This window comes from Mirounga leonina, unplaced genomic scaffold (assembly GCF_011800145.1).
Source record: "Mirounga leonina isolate KUSES-001 unplaced genomic scaffold, KU_Mleo_1.0 Mir_93, whole genome shotgun sequence".
Classification (NCBI taxonomy): domain Eukaryota; kingdom Metazoa; phylum Chordata; class Mammalia; order Carnivora; family Phocidae; genus Mirounga; species Mirounga leonina.
This window is the reverse complement of record NW_023270854.1, coordinates 26507158-26529150: the sequence shown is the minus strand read 5'-3', so window position 1 is coordinate 26529150 and position 21993 is coordinate 26507158. Positions and strand designations below refer to the sequence as shown.

At 37.0% G+C, this 21993-nt stretch overlaps 1 protein-coding gene and 1 pseudogene across 7 annotated transcripts in view; one reads left to right on the top strand and one right to left on the bottom strand.

Annotated features, from left to right (window-relative positions):
• The window catches only part of PIAS2 (protein inhibitor of activated STAT 2), a 130440-nt gene that overhangs the window by 36387 nt on the left and 72060 nt on the right, over nt 1-21993 (bottom strand). For 3 of the 7 annotated variants that reach the window (XM_034995961.1, XM_034995958.1, XM_034995960.1), the window contains 3 exons: nt 18524-18663; nt 13792-13829; nt 6194-11093 (listed from right to left, as the gene is read on the bottom strand). In XM_034995961.1, the coding sequence (XP_034851852.1) occupies nt 10911-11093; nt 13792-13829; nt 18524-18663 (361 nt within the window). In that variant the 3' untranslated portion in view covers nt 6194-10910. Of the gene's footprint in view, nt 1-6193; nt 11094-13791; nt 13830-13990; nt 16609-18523; nt 18664-21993 lie in introns of those variants that run through there. The other 4 variants (XM_034995959.1, XR_004677621.1, XM_034995963.1 and 1 more) reach the window with 4 other exon arrangements.
• LOC118004565 lies at nt 19699-20215 on the top strand (annotated as a pseudogene).

Here is a 21993-nt window from a genome sequence, read left to right as displayed (position 1 = left end):
CCTTTAACTGTATGTTTCTTACAAGTAGTTCTAGCAATCTGCAGAAGCTCTTTCCTTAGAGATTTCTATTAGCCAACACTTGCCATATGGCCTTTTAATTGAGAAAACAAAACACTCTGATATCTTAGTTGTTTTTTTTTTTTAAATACTTTAGACAATAATCACTCTAGTCAAACACCACAGGAAAAACTCTGGGTTCCATCGCTACCCGTCAGCAAAGGTTGAATGGAAAGCCTAGACTTCTTCCTTCACCCAGGGGTGAGTGGTTGCTAATGGGTACAAAGTTTCTTTTGGGGGTGAGGATAATGTTCTAAAAAAGTTGTGATGGTTACACAACTCAGTGAATATACAAAAAACCAATGAATTGTACACTTTGAATGAGTGAGCTACATGTGTGTTATGGGTTGAATTGTGTCCCACACAAAAAAAGTTATGTTGGAGTTCTAACACCAAAATATGGCCTTATTTGGAGATAGAATCTTTAGAAGCAATCAAATTAAAATGAGGTCATTACAGTGGGCCCTAATCCAATATAAACAGTGTCCATATTAAAAGGGGAAACTTGGACACAGAGACAGGCATGGAGGGAAGACTGTGAAGTGACATAGAGTGAAGACGACCATCTACAAGCCAGAGAGAGGCCTGGAATAGATCTTCCTCAAGGCCCTTAGAGGGAACCGACCCTGCTGACACCTTATGAGTTTTATAGCAGCCCTTGCAAACTAAAACCATATGTGAATTATAGCTCAATAAAGGTTCTACAAAAAACAAACACCAATCATATGCCATCTACAAGAAACTCACCTCAAATATAATGACATAGGTTAAAAGTAAAACTATTCTAGACACTTACAAGAGTGTGGTTAACAAAAGAAACAAAGATCTTAGCTCTCGTGGAACTTACATCCTAGCGGAGTAGTTCAGTGTAACAAGGAACGTGGGTCAAGTGGCTGGGAGAGGCAGCCAACCAAGCAAAGTTACACCCACATGTAGCAGAGAGAAGAAAAGGAGTTCCTGGAGTAATCAGAAAAAGAACTGTGTTGTCACAAAAACCAAGGAACAGAAGAGACTGTGTCAAATGCAGATGTTGAAGTTGAAAGTCAAGTCCACGGAACTTGACAATTATGTGCACATTTTGACTTCAGCAAGAGTAATTTCAGGAGTGTGACAGCAGCTGAGCTTTGTGTCAACTACTTGCCAGCATCCTCAAGATGTTATTCCTGTCATTCTTCTGTTGCACCAACTTTACAAAAACCCAGCCTTGAATAAGTAGACTTTACCAATGAGCACTGCTGAAAAGTCCCACAGAAAAACGGATGCCACTGTTAAACCTATAGTGTCCAGCTCATTGCTGTTCTAGCCCATTCTCTTTCCCATTCTAAGACTATTTCAAACTATCTCTGTTGTCTTTTCTTTTTAAATTTCTAGTTGATATACAATGTTAGTTTCAGGTGTAAAATGAGTGGTTCAACAATTACATACATTATGAAATGCTCGTAAGTATAGCTACCATCTGTTAACACACAAAATTGTTGCAATATGTCTGACTATATTCTCTATATTTTTCATCCCTAACTTCTAACTGGAAGTTTGTACCTCTTAATCCTCTTCACGTATTTATTTCATCCATACCTGCACCCCCTCCCCTCTGGCAACCACGAGTTTGTTCTCTGTATTTGTATGTCTGTTTCTGCCTTTTGGTTTTTTTAGATTCCATATATAAGTGAAATAAATCATATGGCATTTGTCTTTCTGACTTATTTCACTTAACATAATACCTTCTATGTCCATCCATGTTGTGCAAATGGCAAGATATCACCATTGTTATGGCTGCATAGTATTCCACTGTGTGTATATACACATCTTTATCCATTCATCTATTGAATCTATTCAATCTGAAGGTCACTTAGGTTGCTTCCTATCTTGGCTAGTGCAAATAAGGTTACAACAAACATAGGGGTGCATATATCTTTTTTTGAATTTGTTTTCATCTTCTTCAGATAAATACCCAGAAATGGAATTGCTGGATCATATGGTCTCTTTTTAATTTTTTGAGGAACCCTCATACTGTTTTCCAGAGTAACTGCACCAATTTACATTCCCACAGGCACAAAAGTTCCCTTTTCTCGACAGCCTCACTAACACTTGCTATTTCTATCTCTGTTGACTTTGTACCTCCATTCTCACCTCCTTCCCATTTCAGGAACTGGCCATTTCACTTGGTTCTCAAAAACATAAAAGCAAAACCATTAGATGAAAACATTATACTCTCTGCTACCTGACACAACTGTGTCCATATCCATCCCTCATCTGCCTCTGATATGGATCCCAACTTCCCCCTCTTGCTCAGGGACCTAGATGTACCAATGATCTTGGCCAACCCCTACTGCACTACCCACATTCACTTCTCCCTCTCCTACCGTCTGCATCTAATTAGCATGGAAACTTAAGACTCCAGTTTTTCCCCTCTTTAAAAAAAAAAAAAAAAATTCCCTCCACCATACACATTTCTACTGCTACAGCCTCACCCTTCATCAGACCAGCTGAGTTGTCTATATTTGCACACTTCATTTCTGTACTTTGCAGTCCTCATCCCACTGCAACCTAGATTTACCCTCATCATTCCACTGAACTTGTTCTTGGTGAAATTACTAGATATGGCCAGGTTGAGAAAACCAAAGGAAGATACAGATTATCATAACTCTTAAATTCCAGGATGCATATTCACTCCTCCCCCACATTTTAATGAGCTTTATCTTACAATCAATGCGGTTGAAAGCAATGGGGTCCTAGTTTAATTAGGTTTTTCCCTTTGTTTACACAAAGATGTTACAATCAATCAGGTATAGATTCAATCAAATACAGTGTTTCTGAAATTAGTTCTTTTACTGGATACTTTTTACATTATAGAAGCTTTTAACTCCACTCTCTTCTTGGAATGCTCTATTGTTTTGGACTCTGTAATATCACTCCTGATTTCCTTTCTACCTCAGGTGCTCCTTCTCAATCTCTTTGTTGTGTTCCTTTCCTAGCTCTTTTCTCACTGACTTCTCAGGTTGAGCTCTTGCATTTTCATGGTTTCAATACTACCCATATGTTACAGGATAAGCCTGTTGCTCATCTAATGGCATGTGGGCCTGATTTCCAGAAACATCGGGTTAACTGATTCTTGCTCCAGTTCCAAAGTACAGACTCCAATGACGACTTGGGTCAAATTGTTAGCTTTGAGAGACTGAGGTTGATAAATCAGAGCTACATCTACAATTGTATTGTGTAACTCAGTGTGGTGTACCTGACCCAGATGAGTGGTCCTATGTATATAGATTATACAAATTTCCCAGTCATATACACACACAGGAGGCTGGGTCTGCAAGGGGGTCATTTAGGCTTTCAGGTTTAAATACAATACCTACTTCACCTTATTTTCCTCAGTGTGCACTGCCCTAAAATTCCCCATTCCCAGTGCTTGCCCCTATAAGATTCTGGAGTCTTCTGACTTCCTCCCAAATCCCAAGCATGTGTCACCTCTATCCTCTGCCCCAAACATGTATTTCCTCTTGTTTTCCTCTCTTGGTGAAAGCCTGCTGCTCGGGTATTAAATTATTTCCCTGTCAGCACAAGTCAAATACAAACAGTTATCCACCACTTCTTCATTTATAAATATTTATTGAGCACCTACTATGCACCACACACCTTGTTAGGCTCTGGGATGCATGTGACATGAGATCATCCCTGCCCTCACGGAGCTTACAATCTAGTAAGGGAAACAGACAATACACAGTGAACCAACATATAAACACAGGTTGTGACAAGTGCCATATAGAAATATAAACAGTGATATGATAAAGGATAGTTAACACCTACTTTTTAGATAGAATCATCATGAACAGACTGAGGTGGTTAAAAGCTGGATTTGAAGCCTGCCTCACCTCACCTGCCTCACACAAGCTGCAGGGCCACAAACAAGTCACTCACCCTCTCATGATCTGTTCCCACATTTGTAAAATGGAGACAATCATACCAAACTCAACCAATGCTGCCCAACTGTTAATGATCACGAGAACTCCTCAGTGCCTTCTCACTGCTTTATAAGGCCCGGCATGATTTCTTACACAAACGTGCAGCTATTCTGAACATTCTCGGTTCTCTTGACAACTAATCAACTGCCATGGTCCTACTCATCGGACACTTCCATACGATCAGCCAGTTGCCTCATCTACGTGCTACCGTAGCACCCTCTATTTTGCCTTTTACCACTGCACTGTAATCTCCCTATTTCACTCATCTTTATTCTACTGAATCACAACTTTGGTGAAGGTTAGGTATTTATCTATCCTGTGTTCTGAGTGCCTGATACAATGCCTGGCATGTAACACAGGACCTAGTATTTGATGACTGAGACTTCTGTAAGCCAAAAGCAGCAGCAGAGAAGTGAAAGACATTCAGAAAAGGAGGAGTGGGATGAAGGTCCTCAAGATGACAGGAAACAAGAGTCAGAAGTCCATGGGGCTGAACTGGCCTGAAGGCCCACCTCATCCTCTGAGACTGGAATGAAGGAGAATGAAGATGGGCACAGGTGGAGAGAAATCACGCTGGCAAACTGAATCTTCTGCGTGCATTAGGAAGCAAGGTCATCTGCGGAGACAGGTGTGTTCTGAAAAGGAGTAACATTTGTAATAATCGACAAGAATGGGCAAAAGCAGCATGTGATGCCAAATCAAAGGACGGATGGTTGACCCTGAAGGAGGGATCTGGGGATACTTTTGAGGCTGTAATAATGGAGGAGCAGTCTAAGGTAGACAAGAACTACAGAGGAAACTGGGCGTTTCAGTGCAAGAAAATATCAGAAGTAACCAAAAATCTCACAAGCTAGACTGCTGGATGGATCATCCATCAAAACGTTGAAGACTGAGAAGGACTACAAAGTTAGAGATGGCAAGAAACACTGAGTCAGGAAATGAAGCCTTCAGCAAATCCAAGGACGTGGTCAGGTTACTTGGTAAGAGTACAAGCAGCTAACAGTAAAACCTCGCCTGGGCTGCAAATGGGGCAGATTTTTGTCACAGGCCTGGGGAGAAATGTTTAGAAATTACAATAGAGGAAGGGCAGCAGCCACCCACTTCTTCAGTTATGTGGAATGTAAACACAGCCCACACTGGTGAGAGATGCAGGGTATGGCCAGACTTGAGGTAACAAGGCAGTGAAGAGAAAAAATCCAGAGGAAATGTGGAGACGCAGTGAGCATGGTTTAGCGGAGAGAGTGGATGGGCAACTGGGAGGGACTAGATCTACAGAATGGAGACCAGTGAGAGTGGAAACAATGAAGGAAGGCTTCACATCTTCAAGACTGCAGAAAAGCAAACATGAGTTTCATAGGCCCTTCCCTTTTGAAATCTCATGCTTAACATCAAACTCCTCATTGCCTCCCCTAAATGACTAATGCCTATTTTAACTGCATCCTCTCTCTGTAAACAGATCCATTATCCTGGTTACCCAGGCTTGAGAAATGGACTCAGCCCTCACTCATCTGTTCACGCCACTGAATCTGGAGTCTTCCTTTGAAATGGCTTCAGGGTCCACTCCTTCCTTATTCCTGTGGCCATCACCTAAAATCAGTTCTTATAATCTTAGGTCTAGATTCCTAAATAACCTAGCTGATTAATGTCACTTCCATTTAATCAGAGGGCTTTTGAGGTAGGTCTGTTTCAGACTCCCAAGTCCACTGAGAAACTTAAATCTATTCCTTCATCTGTAAAATGAGGACCATACCACTTTCCTTTGTAGGGCAAATGTAAGGAATGAGACATTTTTGTAAAATTCTTAGCACAATGCCTGTTAGTAGGTAAGAACCCTTTATTTTTGAAAAGCTGATTAGGAGCCCTTTGAAGTCTGGGACTAGATCTTTTATTCTACTCTATCCCACACACATTTGTAAGACACACTGAATATGTGAATAGTTTGGTGAAGGCCAAAATAAGAGACATGTTCTATTTTATAACACAACCCTCTTCTTCACTTAAAAGAGTTAAGCTTTGAGAACACAGAATGAAGCAGCTTTAAAAGCCATTCTGAAATAAAAAGCAGTCTGGAAAATTATGTGGTATGCCAATCAAGAAAATAATACACCTTGAACATTTGAAATAGCAATCTGTTTTTGGGGGGGGGGGTTTGTTTTTTTGTTTTTGCCACAGAGCTGCCCTTAGGACACCCAGATGTCACTGGAAACACAAAAGAATACAAAGTGAAACAAGCGAAGCTCGGCCCTGCTTTTGTTGGTCAGCCTTACCACGCTTCCAGTTTGGCTTGGACTGCCTTTGGCTCAGGAGATCCTACTGGCTTTGGGGAGCTGAGAAAGCCCAAAATGGAGCCTACAGAAAGAGGAAAAAAAGAAAGCTGGCTACTAAGGGCTGGCCCTAGGTACAAATGGTTAAAAAAAAAAAAAAGTGTCAAGATTTTCTAACTAAAAATAGAAAACATAGTCTGACAATGGGCTATTTCACAGGGCAAGTAAAATTATGTGAAAAATTATTTGGATATCCTTAGGCAGGTGTATCTGGAACATGTCAAATAGATGAAGCTGAAACTGAGACAGTCCGGGAAAATCTTTGCCAATTACTTCCAAATCAGCCCAGCTCACCAGGGTCAGAAAGGCAGAGGGTCTTAGTGCAGATGCCAGCACAGAGATGAATGGTGTATATTCTTGGAAAATATGGTTAAAGAGTTCTTCTCATATCATACGGTTGGAGTATAAATCAGTAAAATCATGTGGAAAAATGAATCAAGAACTACAAAACTGTTTGTATCCTTGACCCAGAAATTCCATCTCTAGTAATTCATCCTAAGGAAATAATTTATACACAAAGACATTCACTATAACTTTATGAGATGCAATCTAAAATGTCCAATGGGGAAAGGTTATGTGAATCATGGCACATCCATACAATGGAATATCATGCAATTAATAAAAGTTGAGTTTTTAATGACGTGTAGACTGAGAAAAAAACCAAGACCCAAATTATATTGAGAATGAATAAAACTATGTAAAAACACTCATGAGTAGCAGAGAGACTGGCAAGAAATATGCAAAAATGTCAAAGTGCTTATTTTTTATACTTTTCTGTATGGTCTAATTTTTCCACAGTGAGCATGCATTACTGACATAAATAGAAAAAACAAAAACATTATTGAATCAGGCAAGCATTAAAGAAGAATGGGCACTTTTATATAGCTTTATTTGTTTCTCCTAGGAATTGGGAGTGTGGCTCCTAATAACAAAAAAAGGGGGGGCTTACAAACCAAGTCATTCATTTGACAGGAGCATCAGGCTCTTAAAAAAGAGAAATTCTTAAATTGTTTTCCACAAGTTTCACCATATTCATGTAGAACTGCAGCAGAAAAAATGGGTGAATCAGATTGAATCATCAATCACAGATCTTCCTGACAATAAGCTCCCAGAGCACGTGGAATCCGGGGCCACAAAACACATCACACCCAAGTTTAAATGACGCACAGCTCTGCATTTTTTCAAAATGAAAAAAATTAGGAAAACAAGTGTTTACTTAAAAAAAAGGGGGGGGGGAGTACATAGTGAACTGCTTTTGTACCAATTGGGGGCTAAAGAGAAATAAAAGGCGTATATGAGAATTAAACTAATGCTATTTTATAAAAATCAAATTTACTTAAAAAGATAAAATGTAACTAATGAATATTAGCGGAAGAAAAACAGACTTGGTTACTAAGTGACTAGTGTCCAGGACTGGCCTGAAGGCAGAACGCCTGAAAGGTCTAATGTCAACAAGTCCTGAATAGTCTCTGTTGAATACCACTTCACCTAAAATCCAACATTTTAATCTTTCTTCACCTCTTTTAAGATTCTACCCTAGGGAAACTTGTTTCATGTCAAGAGTCATGGCTCAACTTACTTACTATACTTACAATCCTCCCCTAATCATAGTATTTTCATCCCAGCTTTCCTGAGGCACATTGTAAGATAAATGCCACATAAACTAAATTTAACGCTAATATTGCATTTACCCTTATAATTAATTACCCTATGACAGATGCCAAGTATTTTTACCTTTTGGTAAAGGCATTTACCTTCTACTGGGCAGAAATGGAAATTACAAGAATCCTAAAGTGGCTCACCTAAGGGTCAGAAAGTTAGTGAATGTAAGCAGAGTTTAGCTCTGAAGCTATATTTAACACCAATTACAACATCGGGAGTCACCAAATCAAGGTAAGCCTTAACATTTCTACGTGAATAAGGATCAAAACCACCTGTTACCTCAGCGTTTGTAAGAGGAGACTAGTAGCTGCAGTCTGCAGTTCCTTTCCTTAAACAAGATACTCCACATAATCACTAGTTGGCTGACATCTACGTAACAGCTAAGACAACCTCCTCTGAAACTGCATTACACTTGGTTAAGCAGAAATCTGGGCAAGCAAAATAAACTATTAAAAAGTCAGGGTCTCGGTAGAAGTATTTGGTGACCATGCTTAAAAAAAAAAAAAAAAAAAGGATAATGACTTAATGATCATGCTGTTGTAAGGCAAAAGCATAAAGAAAAGTACTCACCTTCAAAGATATATACATAAAAGCCCCAATTTTAAGATTACAAACTTAAAAGTGTATTTTTAAAAATGTTAGTCGCCTGTATAAATTAAAATTTTATGTAATTTCAGTATAAAGCACCAAAAATGAACACTAAAACTGTTCACATAAAATAGTAAAAAGGAAACAAAGCACAACTATAAAAGCACAGAGGTATCGGTTACAAGAACCAAGTAAATAATTTCTATGAATATATTTTCATTTAACCTTATAAAACTTTGTTGATTACGTTGGGGAGGGGGGAGTCTGAAAATCTAAAGGGTAACAAAATGGTAACAAATATACATCATTTATTTATTAACAAATTATACCACACAAATCGGAGTTCCGTTTTCTATCTGATTACAGAGTTAACAGAGATTGCATCTGTATTTAGAGCAGCAACATAAAATTTTACGAGGAAGAAATTCTCTATGTGGACCAAAGGCCTGTAACATGGACTGGAAATCTAGTGCCTAAGAAGGTAAAACCGGCAACAATGGTGCAACCACTGTAAGAAGATTCTGGTTTGTTGCCACGTTTTTCATTAAGCAGCTCTCCAAAAGGAATAATACATAAAGGGATGATGTAGATAAAGGAGGGATGATGCAGAAAATCACATAAAATTAAATCAGTACAAAAGGAGCACAGCGGCCATGAAAACTTGAGGTGTTTAAAAACAAAAACCACCCAAGCAGTGACAAGTCAGCTTCCTGGAGTTACATCAACCCTGAAGTAATATGATGTGTCCCTGTTCTAACTGAAATCGGTACTCTTCATCTGGGCACTTAAGTCTGAGAAATCAGATTAGTCATTTTTAAAAAGGGATTTTTATTTTTAAAGTAGATACAGTTAGGGGGAGAAAGATAAACATTAGAGAAGTATGAATTCCTTGAGAACTCAAAAATTTAGGGGGCCAAATGAAGCAAAGGGTAATATAAAATGTGGATAGAAATGTTTCTCTAAGGGTAAAACTCGGCCTCCTGAGGGATTTAAAATCAAGAACACTCTGAGTGAGTGGTTTTCAAAGTGGGCTGCAGCACCATCCTCCCCAAACCTTCCTCACCTTAAATTCACACACTTCTAACTCTGTGTGTCCTTCATGGTATCAGGAAAGATTTCCTTGTTTTAAAAAAAAAAAAAAAGGACCAGAAAATCCGATGCAGTCCCCATGCCTTGCTGTTGTTTGTGTCTTCTAATTAAGTTTGAAAATCATCACTGAGACTGTACTGGTGACAGATGTGACCAGAGTTCTAAATCGTATCTGCTTTGTTAGTGTTACTAAAATGTGAAAAGTTTCAACAAAGATCTGTATATTATTCTATAAAATAAATGAGTAAAAGAAGTTCCTAGGAAGAGATTAAACTTTGTTAATCCCACTTCCCCCAAATCTGTTCTTCTATACTGCCTCAAAAAGCTCTCAATGTTGCTGGGTCAGGGTAAACAAAATTCTAACGAACATTCTAGCCACAGGTTACTCCAAAAACATTTCATTCAACATTCAATGGCTGCACAGAATTTCTTTTTCGAGAAGGCAAGCCCAATTTTGTAGAAATCTCTAGAATGAGAATGTACAATTACCAAAAATAACACACATCAGGGCAGGATCTGCATAGTGTTCTTCAGCACCATCACTGATAAAGAGCAGCCAAATCCCAGAACTTCCCTTTGCAACTGCTAGCAAACAACATCAAAGTGTAAATGACAACCAGGGAAAAATAAGTAACACAAAGGCCATTTTTCTTTGATGGAATCAGGAAGAAAAGAGGAACTGCAGAAGAAAAGTGGAGCCAAGCTCTGGCCACTTAGCAAGACTTCATTATTCGATGAAACAGAACAAATCTCTGTGGAAAGGACTCATTCAGCAAACATGACTTCCTTCCATGTATTTTTCCTTCACATCAGGTTAAACAAAAGTTGCTGTCATTTTAGAATCATTGATTACATCTTTTTTAGTTAGAAAAAAGTTTACTTGAATATTTACATAATTTTATTGCTGTTTATTACAACAAAAAAAAATTTAACCGATGTGTGTAGAATCCATCCAGTAACATATGAAATTGAAATCCGTCTCTGGAGAAGATACAGTTATGGCCAAATGTATCTGATGCTCAGAGTACAGCATGAGTAAGAAAAATCCTTGCATGTCATTTGGTTCTTGCTGCAGTCATCTGTGTTCATCTCTCAGAAAGCAAAAGAATCCATCTGACGTTTCAATAAATATCAAAGTAATTGTTACCAAAAAAATAGCTTCCACGGACCAGAGATCCAAGAAAGAACAGTTTTGATGAATGATTCCTAGAATCGAGTGAGTTTTCCTTTAGTCCAATGAGATGATGTCAGGAATGTTACTTCCACTGCTGGTTATGACCCCTGTCTCACTCCTGCTGCTGGATGAACTAACGTGAGTACTGCTTTCATGGGGGCTGGTGGTGGTGACAGACGTACTGCTTGCTGTTAGGGGTGAGGTGAGACTATCCAAAAACATAGGAGGACAGTACTGCTTGAAACAAACAATGATGCCGATGAGGAAGAGGCTACATTGATTTTAAATAAAGAGACTAGAAATTGTTAGATATGCACACGTGATAGCCACATATTTAAATCCCAGTGGGATTTAGAAATTTCTCAAAACTTCACATCTTTGGATGGAAGGTGGCATGAATTTAGTTAGCTCTTTTACGGTTTAGTGAGTGCAGCATATTTTTCATTTTCTCAAATCTTGCAGAATGTTTGCTGACCACATATATAGGTACAAGTATAAAAATGTCAACAATAATCAAAATTATTTAATAGTATATATTGGCCCCACAATTATGACTCATACTTAACCTCCAAAAGAATTTGCTAACTGTTTTATACCAGGTTTAAATCACATCAAAAAGGCTAGCAAATACTTATTTCTAATGGTATTAAGCAAAAATGCCAATGTAAAATTCAGTAATACTTTCACACTTTACTATCAATCAGACTCTTTAGGAATAATGTTAAGATTGATCAACTCAAAAGTGCCACTCTGAATCCTTTGGACATACATGAAATGATACCTGTGTAATCAGGAACACAGCATTCATTCTAAAACAGAGACTACATGGTAGCTAACTACGACAGGATGTTCAGAATAGAGAAGTATCCCACATAATCACAAAATTTTGGAATAAATCTTAAAGATCTAATCTAATATAATCTTCCTTGTGAGACTCCATACCCACCCTCTCAGAACTCATATTTCAAGTTTCCTTACCATCTTGATTGCTGACTCCCAAATTCAAACCCGAGTTTAATACTCTAATATTGTCCAAGAGGAGCAGAGAGATAGGAGCTAACAGCTTTATTTTGTCACCACAGAATATTTTACGTGAGAAACAACACTGACTTCAGTAAAATAAGTGAGGTCCAGTATATACAAGAGAAGAAGTCCTAAAAGTTTGTCTTTAGATTAACTGTATCAAAGAAGATCAGTAAGGATATCCTATCAATATTATCAATTCTACAAATTTTTCAGCCTATCATTAGACGTACTAATCACCAAACAGGAATTTAAAACTGAAGCTGTTTCGACTACATGATCTACCAAAAGATCTTAAAACGGCAATGACAGCCCCAGGCTTACATTGCCAGTCAGTGGAAGAGCGACAACTAAAATTCAGGATGCCTTACCAAAAAAAGTAGTTTAGTGTTTAGGATGGATAACGGTCTTGGTTCATCAATAAAATGAATGTCATGCACAAAGAGATCAAATGGATATTGGTTAAGGGTTGGGGGAGAAGGAATAGTTCTTAAAGAGCTTCTCAGAAGCTCTAAAGAGAGTAGAATTGTAAGGCATTAAACTATTTTAAAATGAAATCAATTCTAATTTTCCACTAATATTGAGGAAACAATCTGGAAAAAAGTCCAGAAATTTACATTTTATTTCTACTTCCTCTCAGGCCATTTTTGACTGCCTGGTAATAAAAAGGTACTCTCTTATTTATAAGATGAATGCTAGAGACCACAGTCCTGCTATCAATAGGCCCTGTGAATTCCTGTAATATTCAGGTTGCAACCATTTCACCTCTAACTCTGTACTCTTCATGCATAATTGGCACATAACTGCACAAAGATAACAGGGCTTAAGGGGGCACTATGGAGGTAAAGGAGGAAAAAATCTAAGGATTCTCAGGAAAACTGAAGGCACCACCTCACCCTTCTACTGGCTTAACAAATAAGTTAGCCTGACACTAAGTATGCCAAATAGCACTACGAAATCAAAACCCTCTGGGTTCCAAGACCATTTTTTTAAAAGGATGATTCTCATAAAAATCAGCAATATTTTAAGCCTGAAGAATCCATTTCCTAGAAAAACATAGAGCTACCTTTGTTATAGAATCTGCTGATGTAACAAAGTCAACTCAGGGTGAGAAGAAATTCCTCATTCTGCACATGTTACCCTGGGCCCAAATTTCCAGTGCTGTTTTCCTGATCAGATACAGAGTCCTGACACAGGAGGCCACTATGAGACTTAGCAACCAAAGCAGTGGTCTGTGGGTCTTCCTCTGGCCCTCCCTACCCTTGGCAATTCTCTCGAAGTCTCTCTGTTTCCCTTCCCCCTTCCGCTTCTCCCATGCCCTCCCCTCCTCTGCTCTGCCTCTGCCCTATGCCTGTCAGTCCAGGTTTACTGCAGGTCTCCACGTTGGGACTCTAGGATACTGAGTTTCTTATCGCTGGCAGAGAAAACAGGAATGACTGGTTTATAGCAACTTTAGATTGGGGCATCCCCAAAGTCTGAATCTGACTGCCTCTAAACACAAGGAAGAATCAAGCTAATGATTCAAGCCTGTTGAACCAGCTTCCGCTCTTTGCTCTTTTCGACATATAGAACGAGCGTTTCACAAATAATCTCCGTGAAGTTTTAACTTCTGGTCATCACTGCTTCCCCTCATTTTAATCACTCAAGTGCTTGTAAAGAAATGCCAATTGATTATTAAACTAAATAAAATATAATTAAAAATTCAGGTATTAAGTAAAAAATACCATAAATTTAAAAACAGCAACTTTATTCCCCCAAATAAAATTGTGAAGTATTTATATAGTAATTCATTTCCATCAAGTTAAGTAACTGAAAGTTGACTGTCCTGATTTTATGCAACTGGTCATTTTTAGTTAGTATGACATAACCAACAATCATATACAAATTAGTTGCTTAAATTCAGGATACATACCTGGGGATCAACTGGAATAAGGGAAAGAAAATCCAAACCTAAAACAAAAATGCTTTGTTAATAGTTGTCTCATATTTTGGAGACAAGATTATTTCCCAAAATCATTTTGTATTTATCATGAGTCATAAAACATTTGGGTAAGTGCTTACCATTCTGCCACAGAGAAGTTCAACACCACAATCAGTGATATTTAAAGTGCATAAAACCCCAAAATGAACGTATTCCCTCACAAAACAACTGGAAAAACCACCTCTCAGAGACTTAAAGGGACCAGTCCAAAAATTTCCAGAGAAGTAAGACTAGTCAAAGCAAACTTTTCCCCTTCATCACTTAACAGAATGAGAAGCAATTAAAATGATGAGAGAATGATCTGGATTCGGACCATTAAAAAAAAACATACTTAGGCTCTTAAGATACTTCACATTTATTTTTTAGAAATACACCACATTGAGCTTCTAAAATATCACTTCTTAAACAGATGTCTGTTTCATGGATCGCTCTCTGTCACCCTGTCCCCACATCAAGAGTAGTACACAGTTCAACGCTCCGCACAAAGCAAGCACTCGGTTAACTGCTGCTCACTAACAAGTCAAATCTTAGTAGGGTTTACTGGGTTATAAGCTAATGCAGTTTTCTAAACCAAAGACCTGGGATTCTCCAATTACGCTTTAGAAACGGGAATGTGGAAAAGTTTGCCCAGTAATACAATTTTGAAGTATTAAAATTATAACAATAAATAATAAAAAAATTCAACTCTGAGAAGTCTAGCAATAAACTTCAAAATCAGTCCCCCTAAACCTAGCTAGATTTTAAGACATTAAAAAAAAATTACTAAGTGTAGGTCAGTGAGACAGGCCAATTTCTGTTCAATTCTATGAACTTTTATATGCTGGCATTCAATGTCACCTCAAATATAACAATCATACAGAATAAAAGTCTGATATTAGACTGTTACTCAAAATAGAGAATATTTGTGGAAATGATATTTAAAATATTTAATAACCAGTATGAATAATTTATACCTCTTTTAAAGTACATTTATTCCCTTATACTGTAAGGATATGATAAAAAGGCTTATCAAGTGATACAAGGAATAGCACCAATCATTTGAAAGAAAGCATTCAGTTTCTAAAGCATTTTTAAATACGGTTTTTCACTCCATGCCTGTCACTAGCTCTATGATACAAGGGAGTCTGAGCCAACACTGGACAAAGGGGATCACAATTAACTTTTCCAATGACTTCCCATTATACTGATAATCAGTAGATGACATATCTCAGTAAGCTGAGAGTTTCTCTCTTCACATTAATGGTATTGTTCAGTAAATCCTCCACTTCTGAACAGTAATTCAAAATCTGTCTAGCCCTTATAATACCTTCCGAATTTTATATATTCAACATTTCTATTATTGACTAAGTCACAAAGATAGTTTACTGGCATGTCCTTTAATTGACTTAATTTTGTTAATTTGGTTTTCCTTCAAATGGTGTAACATTTTTCTTTAATAGCTTCTGCTTTTTATAGCCTACTTAATTTTATATGTTCAATCACTTTTAATGTTTGTTGAATCGCTCAGTCCATTTGAATAACTTAACCCTTTTTTATAAAGCTGAAGAAAAGTATTACTGTCTCTTGCAATATTGTGTACTGATGCCAAATCAACTCAAAAATCCTCATTTTCTAAATGCTTAATGCTTCCCACTTCATAACTGCAATTTAAATAAATATACAGGCTTGATAAAATTTTCAAACTGTGCAGCTCCAGCACTGGAGGCTGCCCATCAAGGTGCAAAGATTCTTCATATTTTCATTATTTCAATTCCCAGCTCTTCAGACGTACTATAATTCTCTTTGATGATCATTTCATGTGTGCCAGTCGATATATACTCATACAAGACTTAAGACATTTACTTCATCTGTATCTTTTGACACCTTATCCAAGGATAACTGAATATGGGGACTTCTAATATGCCATAATAAAACAACCAGAAATGTTTCTAAGATTGGCTGAAACTCTTGACTGTGTCCCTAGCATTACACAGATGCTCTCCACACACAATCCAATGTTTTAATGTAAATATTTCTCACTGGAACCATTTTTTCTCAAACACTAACACTGAAGTTCGATACAGTATTTCAGATGTTATCCTTCTGACAAAAAAACTTTAAACTATTATCAAAGTCTTGCATCTTACATTTTAAGTATACTATTAAAGCTCCTATATGAAATAGATGGAGTTTCATGAATACGGATTAAAATGTTACTGCCTTGTTTTGTAGTTTAGTAAAATACTGTTTTCTTATTTCACCATAAGCTTCAATTGCAGTGTGCTGTACTATATATTTTTATGCTCACCTAAGTATTTCATGGTTGAAAATGCTCAATTATTTTTAACTAAAAAGCAGGCAGTGTTAAAATTCTGATGGTACGTTCTAAATGTTTCATTATCACTGATAAAATTGTAGTTTTTAGATTTTAAGTGCTTCTTTATGTGAAACTGACTCTACATGTCTTATTAATAACACCATATTTTCCTTACTTGAGCCATGAACTTTAACAAAACATGATTGCTACAGGACTAAATATGTAAATGTTTAGCACTTTCCAATTTTAATGATACAACTTTTGAGCACCATTCGCACCTGACAATATGGCACTAGCAATAATAAGGCAGTCATATTTTTTCTTGAAATAATCAAGCTGTTTTCCATTCCATAAATACAAATTATTTGTTTTATTTTGTATTCATTGTTGCACAGTATCAGGAGGTGTTCCAAGCTGCAGTTCATTATTAATATCATTTCTTCTTTGTTCTCCTGCAGATTCAGAAGATTCATATTTATGATGTTTAAAAGGAATGTTAAGAAATGTATTAAAACTTTGTCATCTCTCCATTCTTGATATTCTATTTAATATTTTATTATAAATTATTAAGTGTATAAGTATCAAAACTCTGCACAAGACTAATTACATAAAAATTATGCACAAAAATAAAACCAAAATAATTACTAACTACAAAAGAGCACATTAACAATAAAACCAAAGTAAAAACTAAACTATTTAGATGCAGTAATTGCTACATAATTCATAGATGATGATAAACTGGTAATTCTTCTAAAGTACAATAGATCCTTTTCTGTTCAATTTATCAACTGGTAAGAAAGCATTTCAACACTTCAATAACCAGTATCCCCATTCTGGTTTATACTGGCCAAGTATCAGCCCTGCATATTAGTCTTAGTTCCTTCATACCAGCTTGAAATATATTTTACAAAATATACAGGTAACATAACTTATTGCTTCTTAAATCTGCACACTTTATAAATAGTCTCACTTTATGCCCAAATTTTGAAATAATGTAAATTCTCTAAAATTAAAAATTCATCCAGACTCACATAATTTGAAAACTAACAGAGCAAGTGATTCATAAATTGTGGCTGTTCTAGTCTTAAATGGCCAGGGTTGCTTTAGTAAACAAAGTTTTTTCAGCATTAATTTGTATTTCAAGGTTTTTAGGAACACAAATTCTTCCAGAATGCTTGTTTATAACACATACTAAGACGATACGTGGACCTTCTCAACCTCATTTAAAACTAGACAAAGTTAAAGGAAAACATGGCAATTAGGAATTAAGTATCTCTGAGTTCCATCTGTCTTATGGACCAAGAAACCTCCCCTGTATCTTGGCATCAAGTTTTGTACACAACAAATATTTTTTAATTGGTGCAGGCTGGGCTTAACAATGTTTCAAATACCAATTCCCCAAGTACATATGGAGTAAACATAGTTAAGTAGGCTTTTTGAAATTTTTGATAGATACTATTATTGGTCTATTTCTCTTGATTAAATTTTATTCGGATAATTTGAATAAATTTCAAGTGGCAAGATTACACTAGGCCAGATAACACAATTACCGATTGTTTCAACACAAATTTTGCCCAACAGAATATATACCGTGCTTAAAATAAAGACCTCATTAAGAGGGTAAGAAAAATAAATTCTAGGTCAAAATTAACTTCACAAATCTAGAAAAGAATATTAAGAACAGGAGGAGGGAACTGTATTGCACCAAAAGGGCCCCTCAGAAAGAAGGGAAGTCATGAATACAAGAGGCACTGGTTTCAGGCTTGCTCAAATTTGACAAAAAATGTCTACAATAACAATGGCTCTGGAGGGAAGAAAAGGGGGCACAGGGCGGGAGGGGGAGTTCCAAATTTTATAATATGGCCTTGGTTCTAAGGTAATTCAAGCAGCACTGAACTTTTCAAATGTTAATATACACATAAGGAAACAGCTGGTAGATCCTATTTTTACAGAGGAGAAAAAGCCCACAGGTTAAAGCTACGGGTAATGTCAACCCCATGGTACAGCAGTATGTTCTGAAGCTGTGACGGGTTACCGAGAAGATCATGAGAAAACACTCTCCTGAACCTGTGAAGCTTCTATGATAAAGAAAGTATCTCCTGAGTACAAATTCCTTAGGAGGGAGAGTAAAGTCTATAAAATTTTCCTACTATCCTATTATATTTCCTATCATTAGGAATCTATAGATTGTTCTGTAGTTAAAATGATAGGAATTGAATGTGATGCATTAAAACAGATACTACCTTTAAATGAAACCATCAAATTCCCTTAGTATTTGTGTTCAAATTACAACACTACATTTGCTCCACAGATTAAGAGTAAAAGTAAATAAAACTTGGTAACAAAATACAAGAACTCTTCACATACCTGGCAAATCTGATGACATGCTTGATATTGGCGTGTGGTGGAATGGTACTGAGTAGTCTGTTAATGAAGGCGGAATAGCAGCAGGATCAACCGAAGTCACACTGGGCACCCTTACAGAAGATGGCTGATACATGAGAACCCTGTTTTAAATAGCACGGGAAATTACAAACAATCTGGCTGTTAGTTCAGAGGAGACACGGGCCACACCACTGGGCATTCTCAGCTGTAAGCGCACTAAGTTTCAACTCAACTACATGGCAGCTACTCACTACACAGTCCTCCACTCTACTCTCCTCTTTCTTAACAGTCTTCATTTTAACATGAACGTATGCTGGCTCTCAGCAGCAGCTGTGACGTAAGAACAAGCTGGCATTAAAACATAAGGTACAGTGCTGGAGCAATACAGAAAACTGTCATTCACTAGTAGAAATACACTTTACATAGGCTCTTATTAACGTATGTGCAACACAGATGTGGATGTTAGTAATTTTACCTATAAAGAAATTTAGAAATAAAATGGAGGACTCCTAAGATTTGATTTAAATCATGGCACCTTTATAAGTGAAGCTACTTACTACAGCTCAACCACAAGCTCTTCCATTCTAACCCGAACTGTGTTAATTACCAAGCAATCTTATCTGAGAATCACCTGAGCAAAGATAGCCCATCCTAAAGCCAGCCAACCTGATGACAGCAGTCAGAAATTAGAATAAGATGATTTTTCAAGATTTAAGATAAAATATCCAGAAATAAAAATATTAAGTTACTATGATACCATCTACCCTAAAAGGGTTTATAGACTTTGAAATTAACTAATCATGCTACTAAGAATACAAATTAAACACACTTAAAAAATACACTACAATTGGTTATATATATATACATATATATATACACACACACTATATATATAAATATATATATATAATTACAGCTTTATAATTTCAAGAAGCAGTATAATTAGTCGTATTTTTTTAAATGTCAGGAATAAAGAAAGATGACTGCATTCTATTTAACCTTCATTTTCTCTTAGTCGCCCAACCTCCCAAGAAAAGCATCTTGAATGTACACAAGAAACTAAGCAATGTCAGGGACCATGTGGCTCATGGAGGCCATGTTTTTGTCCCTCATCTTAGTGAGGCTGCAGCAGTAGCAGCTGCTCTCTGAGCCTCATGATGCCACCCAAGGACAAGAAGAAAACGTGATGCAGGAAAGTCAGCCAAGAAAGATAAAGACCCAGTGAACAAATCTGGGGCCAAAACCAAAAAGAAATAGTCCAAAGGCAGAGTTTGGGACCTAAGATCAATAACCTGGTCTTGTTTGACAAGGGCCCCATGTGACAAACTCTATAAGGAAGTTCCCATCTATAAACTAGTAACCCCAGCTGTTGTCTCTGAGAAACTAAAGATTCACAATTCCCTGGCCAGGGCAGCCCCCTTCAGGAACTCCTTAGTAAAGGATTCATTAAGCTGTTTTCAAAACACGGCATTCAAGTGATTTATGCCAGAAATACCAAGGGCGGAGATGCCCCTACTACAAGTAAAGATGCACAGACAGGTCCCACCAACTGTACCTTTTGAAAAATGAAATTTATTTTTAAAAAGGAGAGGGGACAGGGACACAGGGACATTAATGCTAGCATCCCAAAGCACTGCCAGTGAACTATTGTAAGCTTAATGAGAGAGGCACGGAATTATGTAGCTTCCTGGAAGGGATCATTACAAAAATGAAGAAAGTAAAACCAACAGAAAACTTAGCACCATGGTCACAAAGCTAGACTGAGATGACCACTAGGACCTCTAGATGTCCTTTCTTTTGGTCAAAACACTTCCTGTTACTGCTCCAATTATTACATACTAGCGATCAGAACTGATGACATAGTTGCATGACACTTTTCATACTCTAAACAACTGACAAAACTGTTTCATGACCTCCATTTAAATCTCAAACCACTAAAATAATCACAACCTATTTAGACACTGGAGTCATTCTAAAACTAGTTTGCCTAATGACATGAGGATTCTGTCTAGCTCTTATTCTATACTCTTTGTCAAAAATACGGACGTCACTGGAAATGTGGAAAATGAAGTCATCTTGTGAATACATATACAGCTGTGCTGGCAACCATGTTATTCTCAGAATAGTGAATAAATAACATAGGTCAGAGTTCAGAAGTCTTAAAAATGGATCCATAGGAAACATAACATGCTTGAGACAATTAACAGAAGCCTGGTATTTCAAACACATTTTCCAGAGGTAGATGAAGATGGAAGTCATCATCCAAAGAGCAACCTGCCTGGCTAGAATCAGAAGGCTTCTTGGCCTCCTGGAGACCTAAAACCACAGCAGGAAGTGGGCAATACTAGAAAAGGCAGACTCTGTGGAGGGGGAAAGAATGAACTGGGGATGAAATCAAATAAGTTATGTTGTATTAAAGCACATCTTTTCTTAGAGATTTGAAAACAGTGGTCCTCCTACAGGGATGAAAGTACAACAGGTAATCACCGAAAGTATTTTCAAATTACATGTGATCCTACCTCCCACACAGGAATGTGTATCTGTAATTGGGGGTGGGGGGAATAGGGGCTAAGGAAAGAGACTGGTATGCTCATGCTGAGGAGGGGGTTAAAAAAATGGCTCTGATTATTCTGGCTGTCTCACAGTATTAATATCTTAATTATATTTTTTTAAATGTAAGAGATAAGCTTTTGAAGATACACACATACACACACCACACACACATGCACATGCCCATGCCTACCTTCCTCCTGCTCTTTCTCTTCCTTTGCTATCTCACACTCAAAAGTTTCTTTTGTCTTGATCCTGAATGGACCTCTGAACTTGAATCAGATTTATAGGCAACAACAACAAAACTCACTTTCCTCCTTGGCTCCATTACTTACCCCTATAGCAAGTCAGTGTCCCAAGACACAGTCTATCACCATAATAACATCTAATTATTGCATAGGTTCTGTTCTCATAACATGAAACTTTAAATTAAGTAACTTACTCCTTGTTTCTCCAATACAAAATGTTGACTGTCACAACATGTGAAAATGTCAAAATCCAATGAAGGTACAAATTATTAGATCAACAATTAAAATCTTAGCAAACATCTGAAAAACTATTTTGTGTAGATTAATTTCTATTACGTGAACTTTGCAACCATTAACACAAATTCCATTTTTATAGAATGGGTAAATTAGTCATTTGTGACCATTATCAAATTATACAGTGGTAGCAGATTTTGGTTTTAATCAGAATATTCACAAGGACTACATTCAGAAAGGTAAATGATTCTAATGTCTATGCAAAAAAATAGATTTATAAATATGGAGTAACAAGGGAGAAATGTAAATGGCTATATATGATGGAATTGTGGGTATAAAAATGTGATATTATAAGATAATAAAAAATTTAAAATTTGTAACATGTTACTGCCTTCTCACAGGATTGGCAAATACACACAC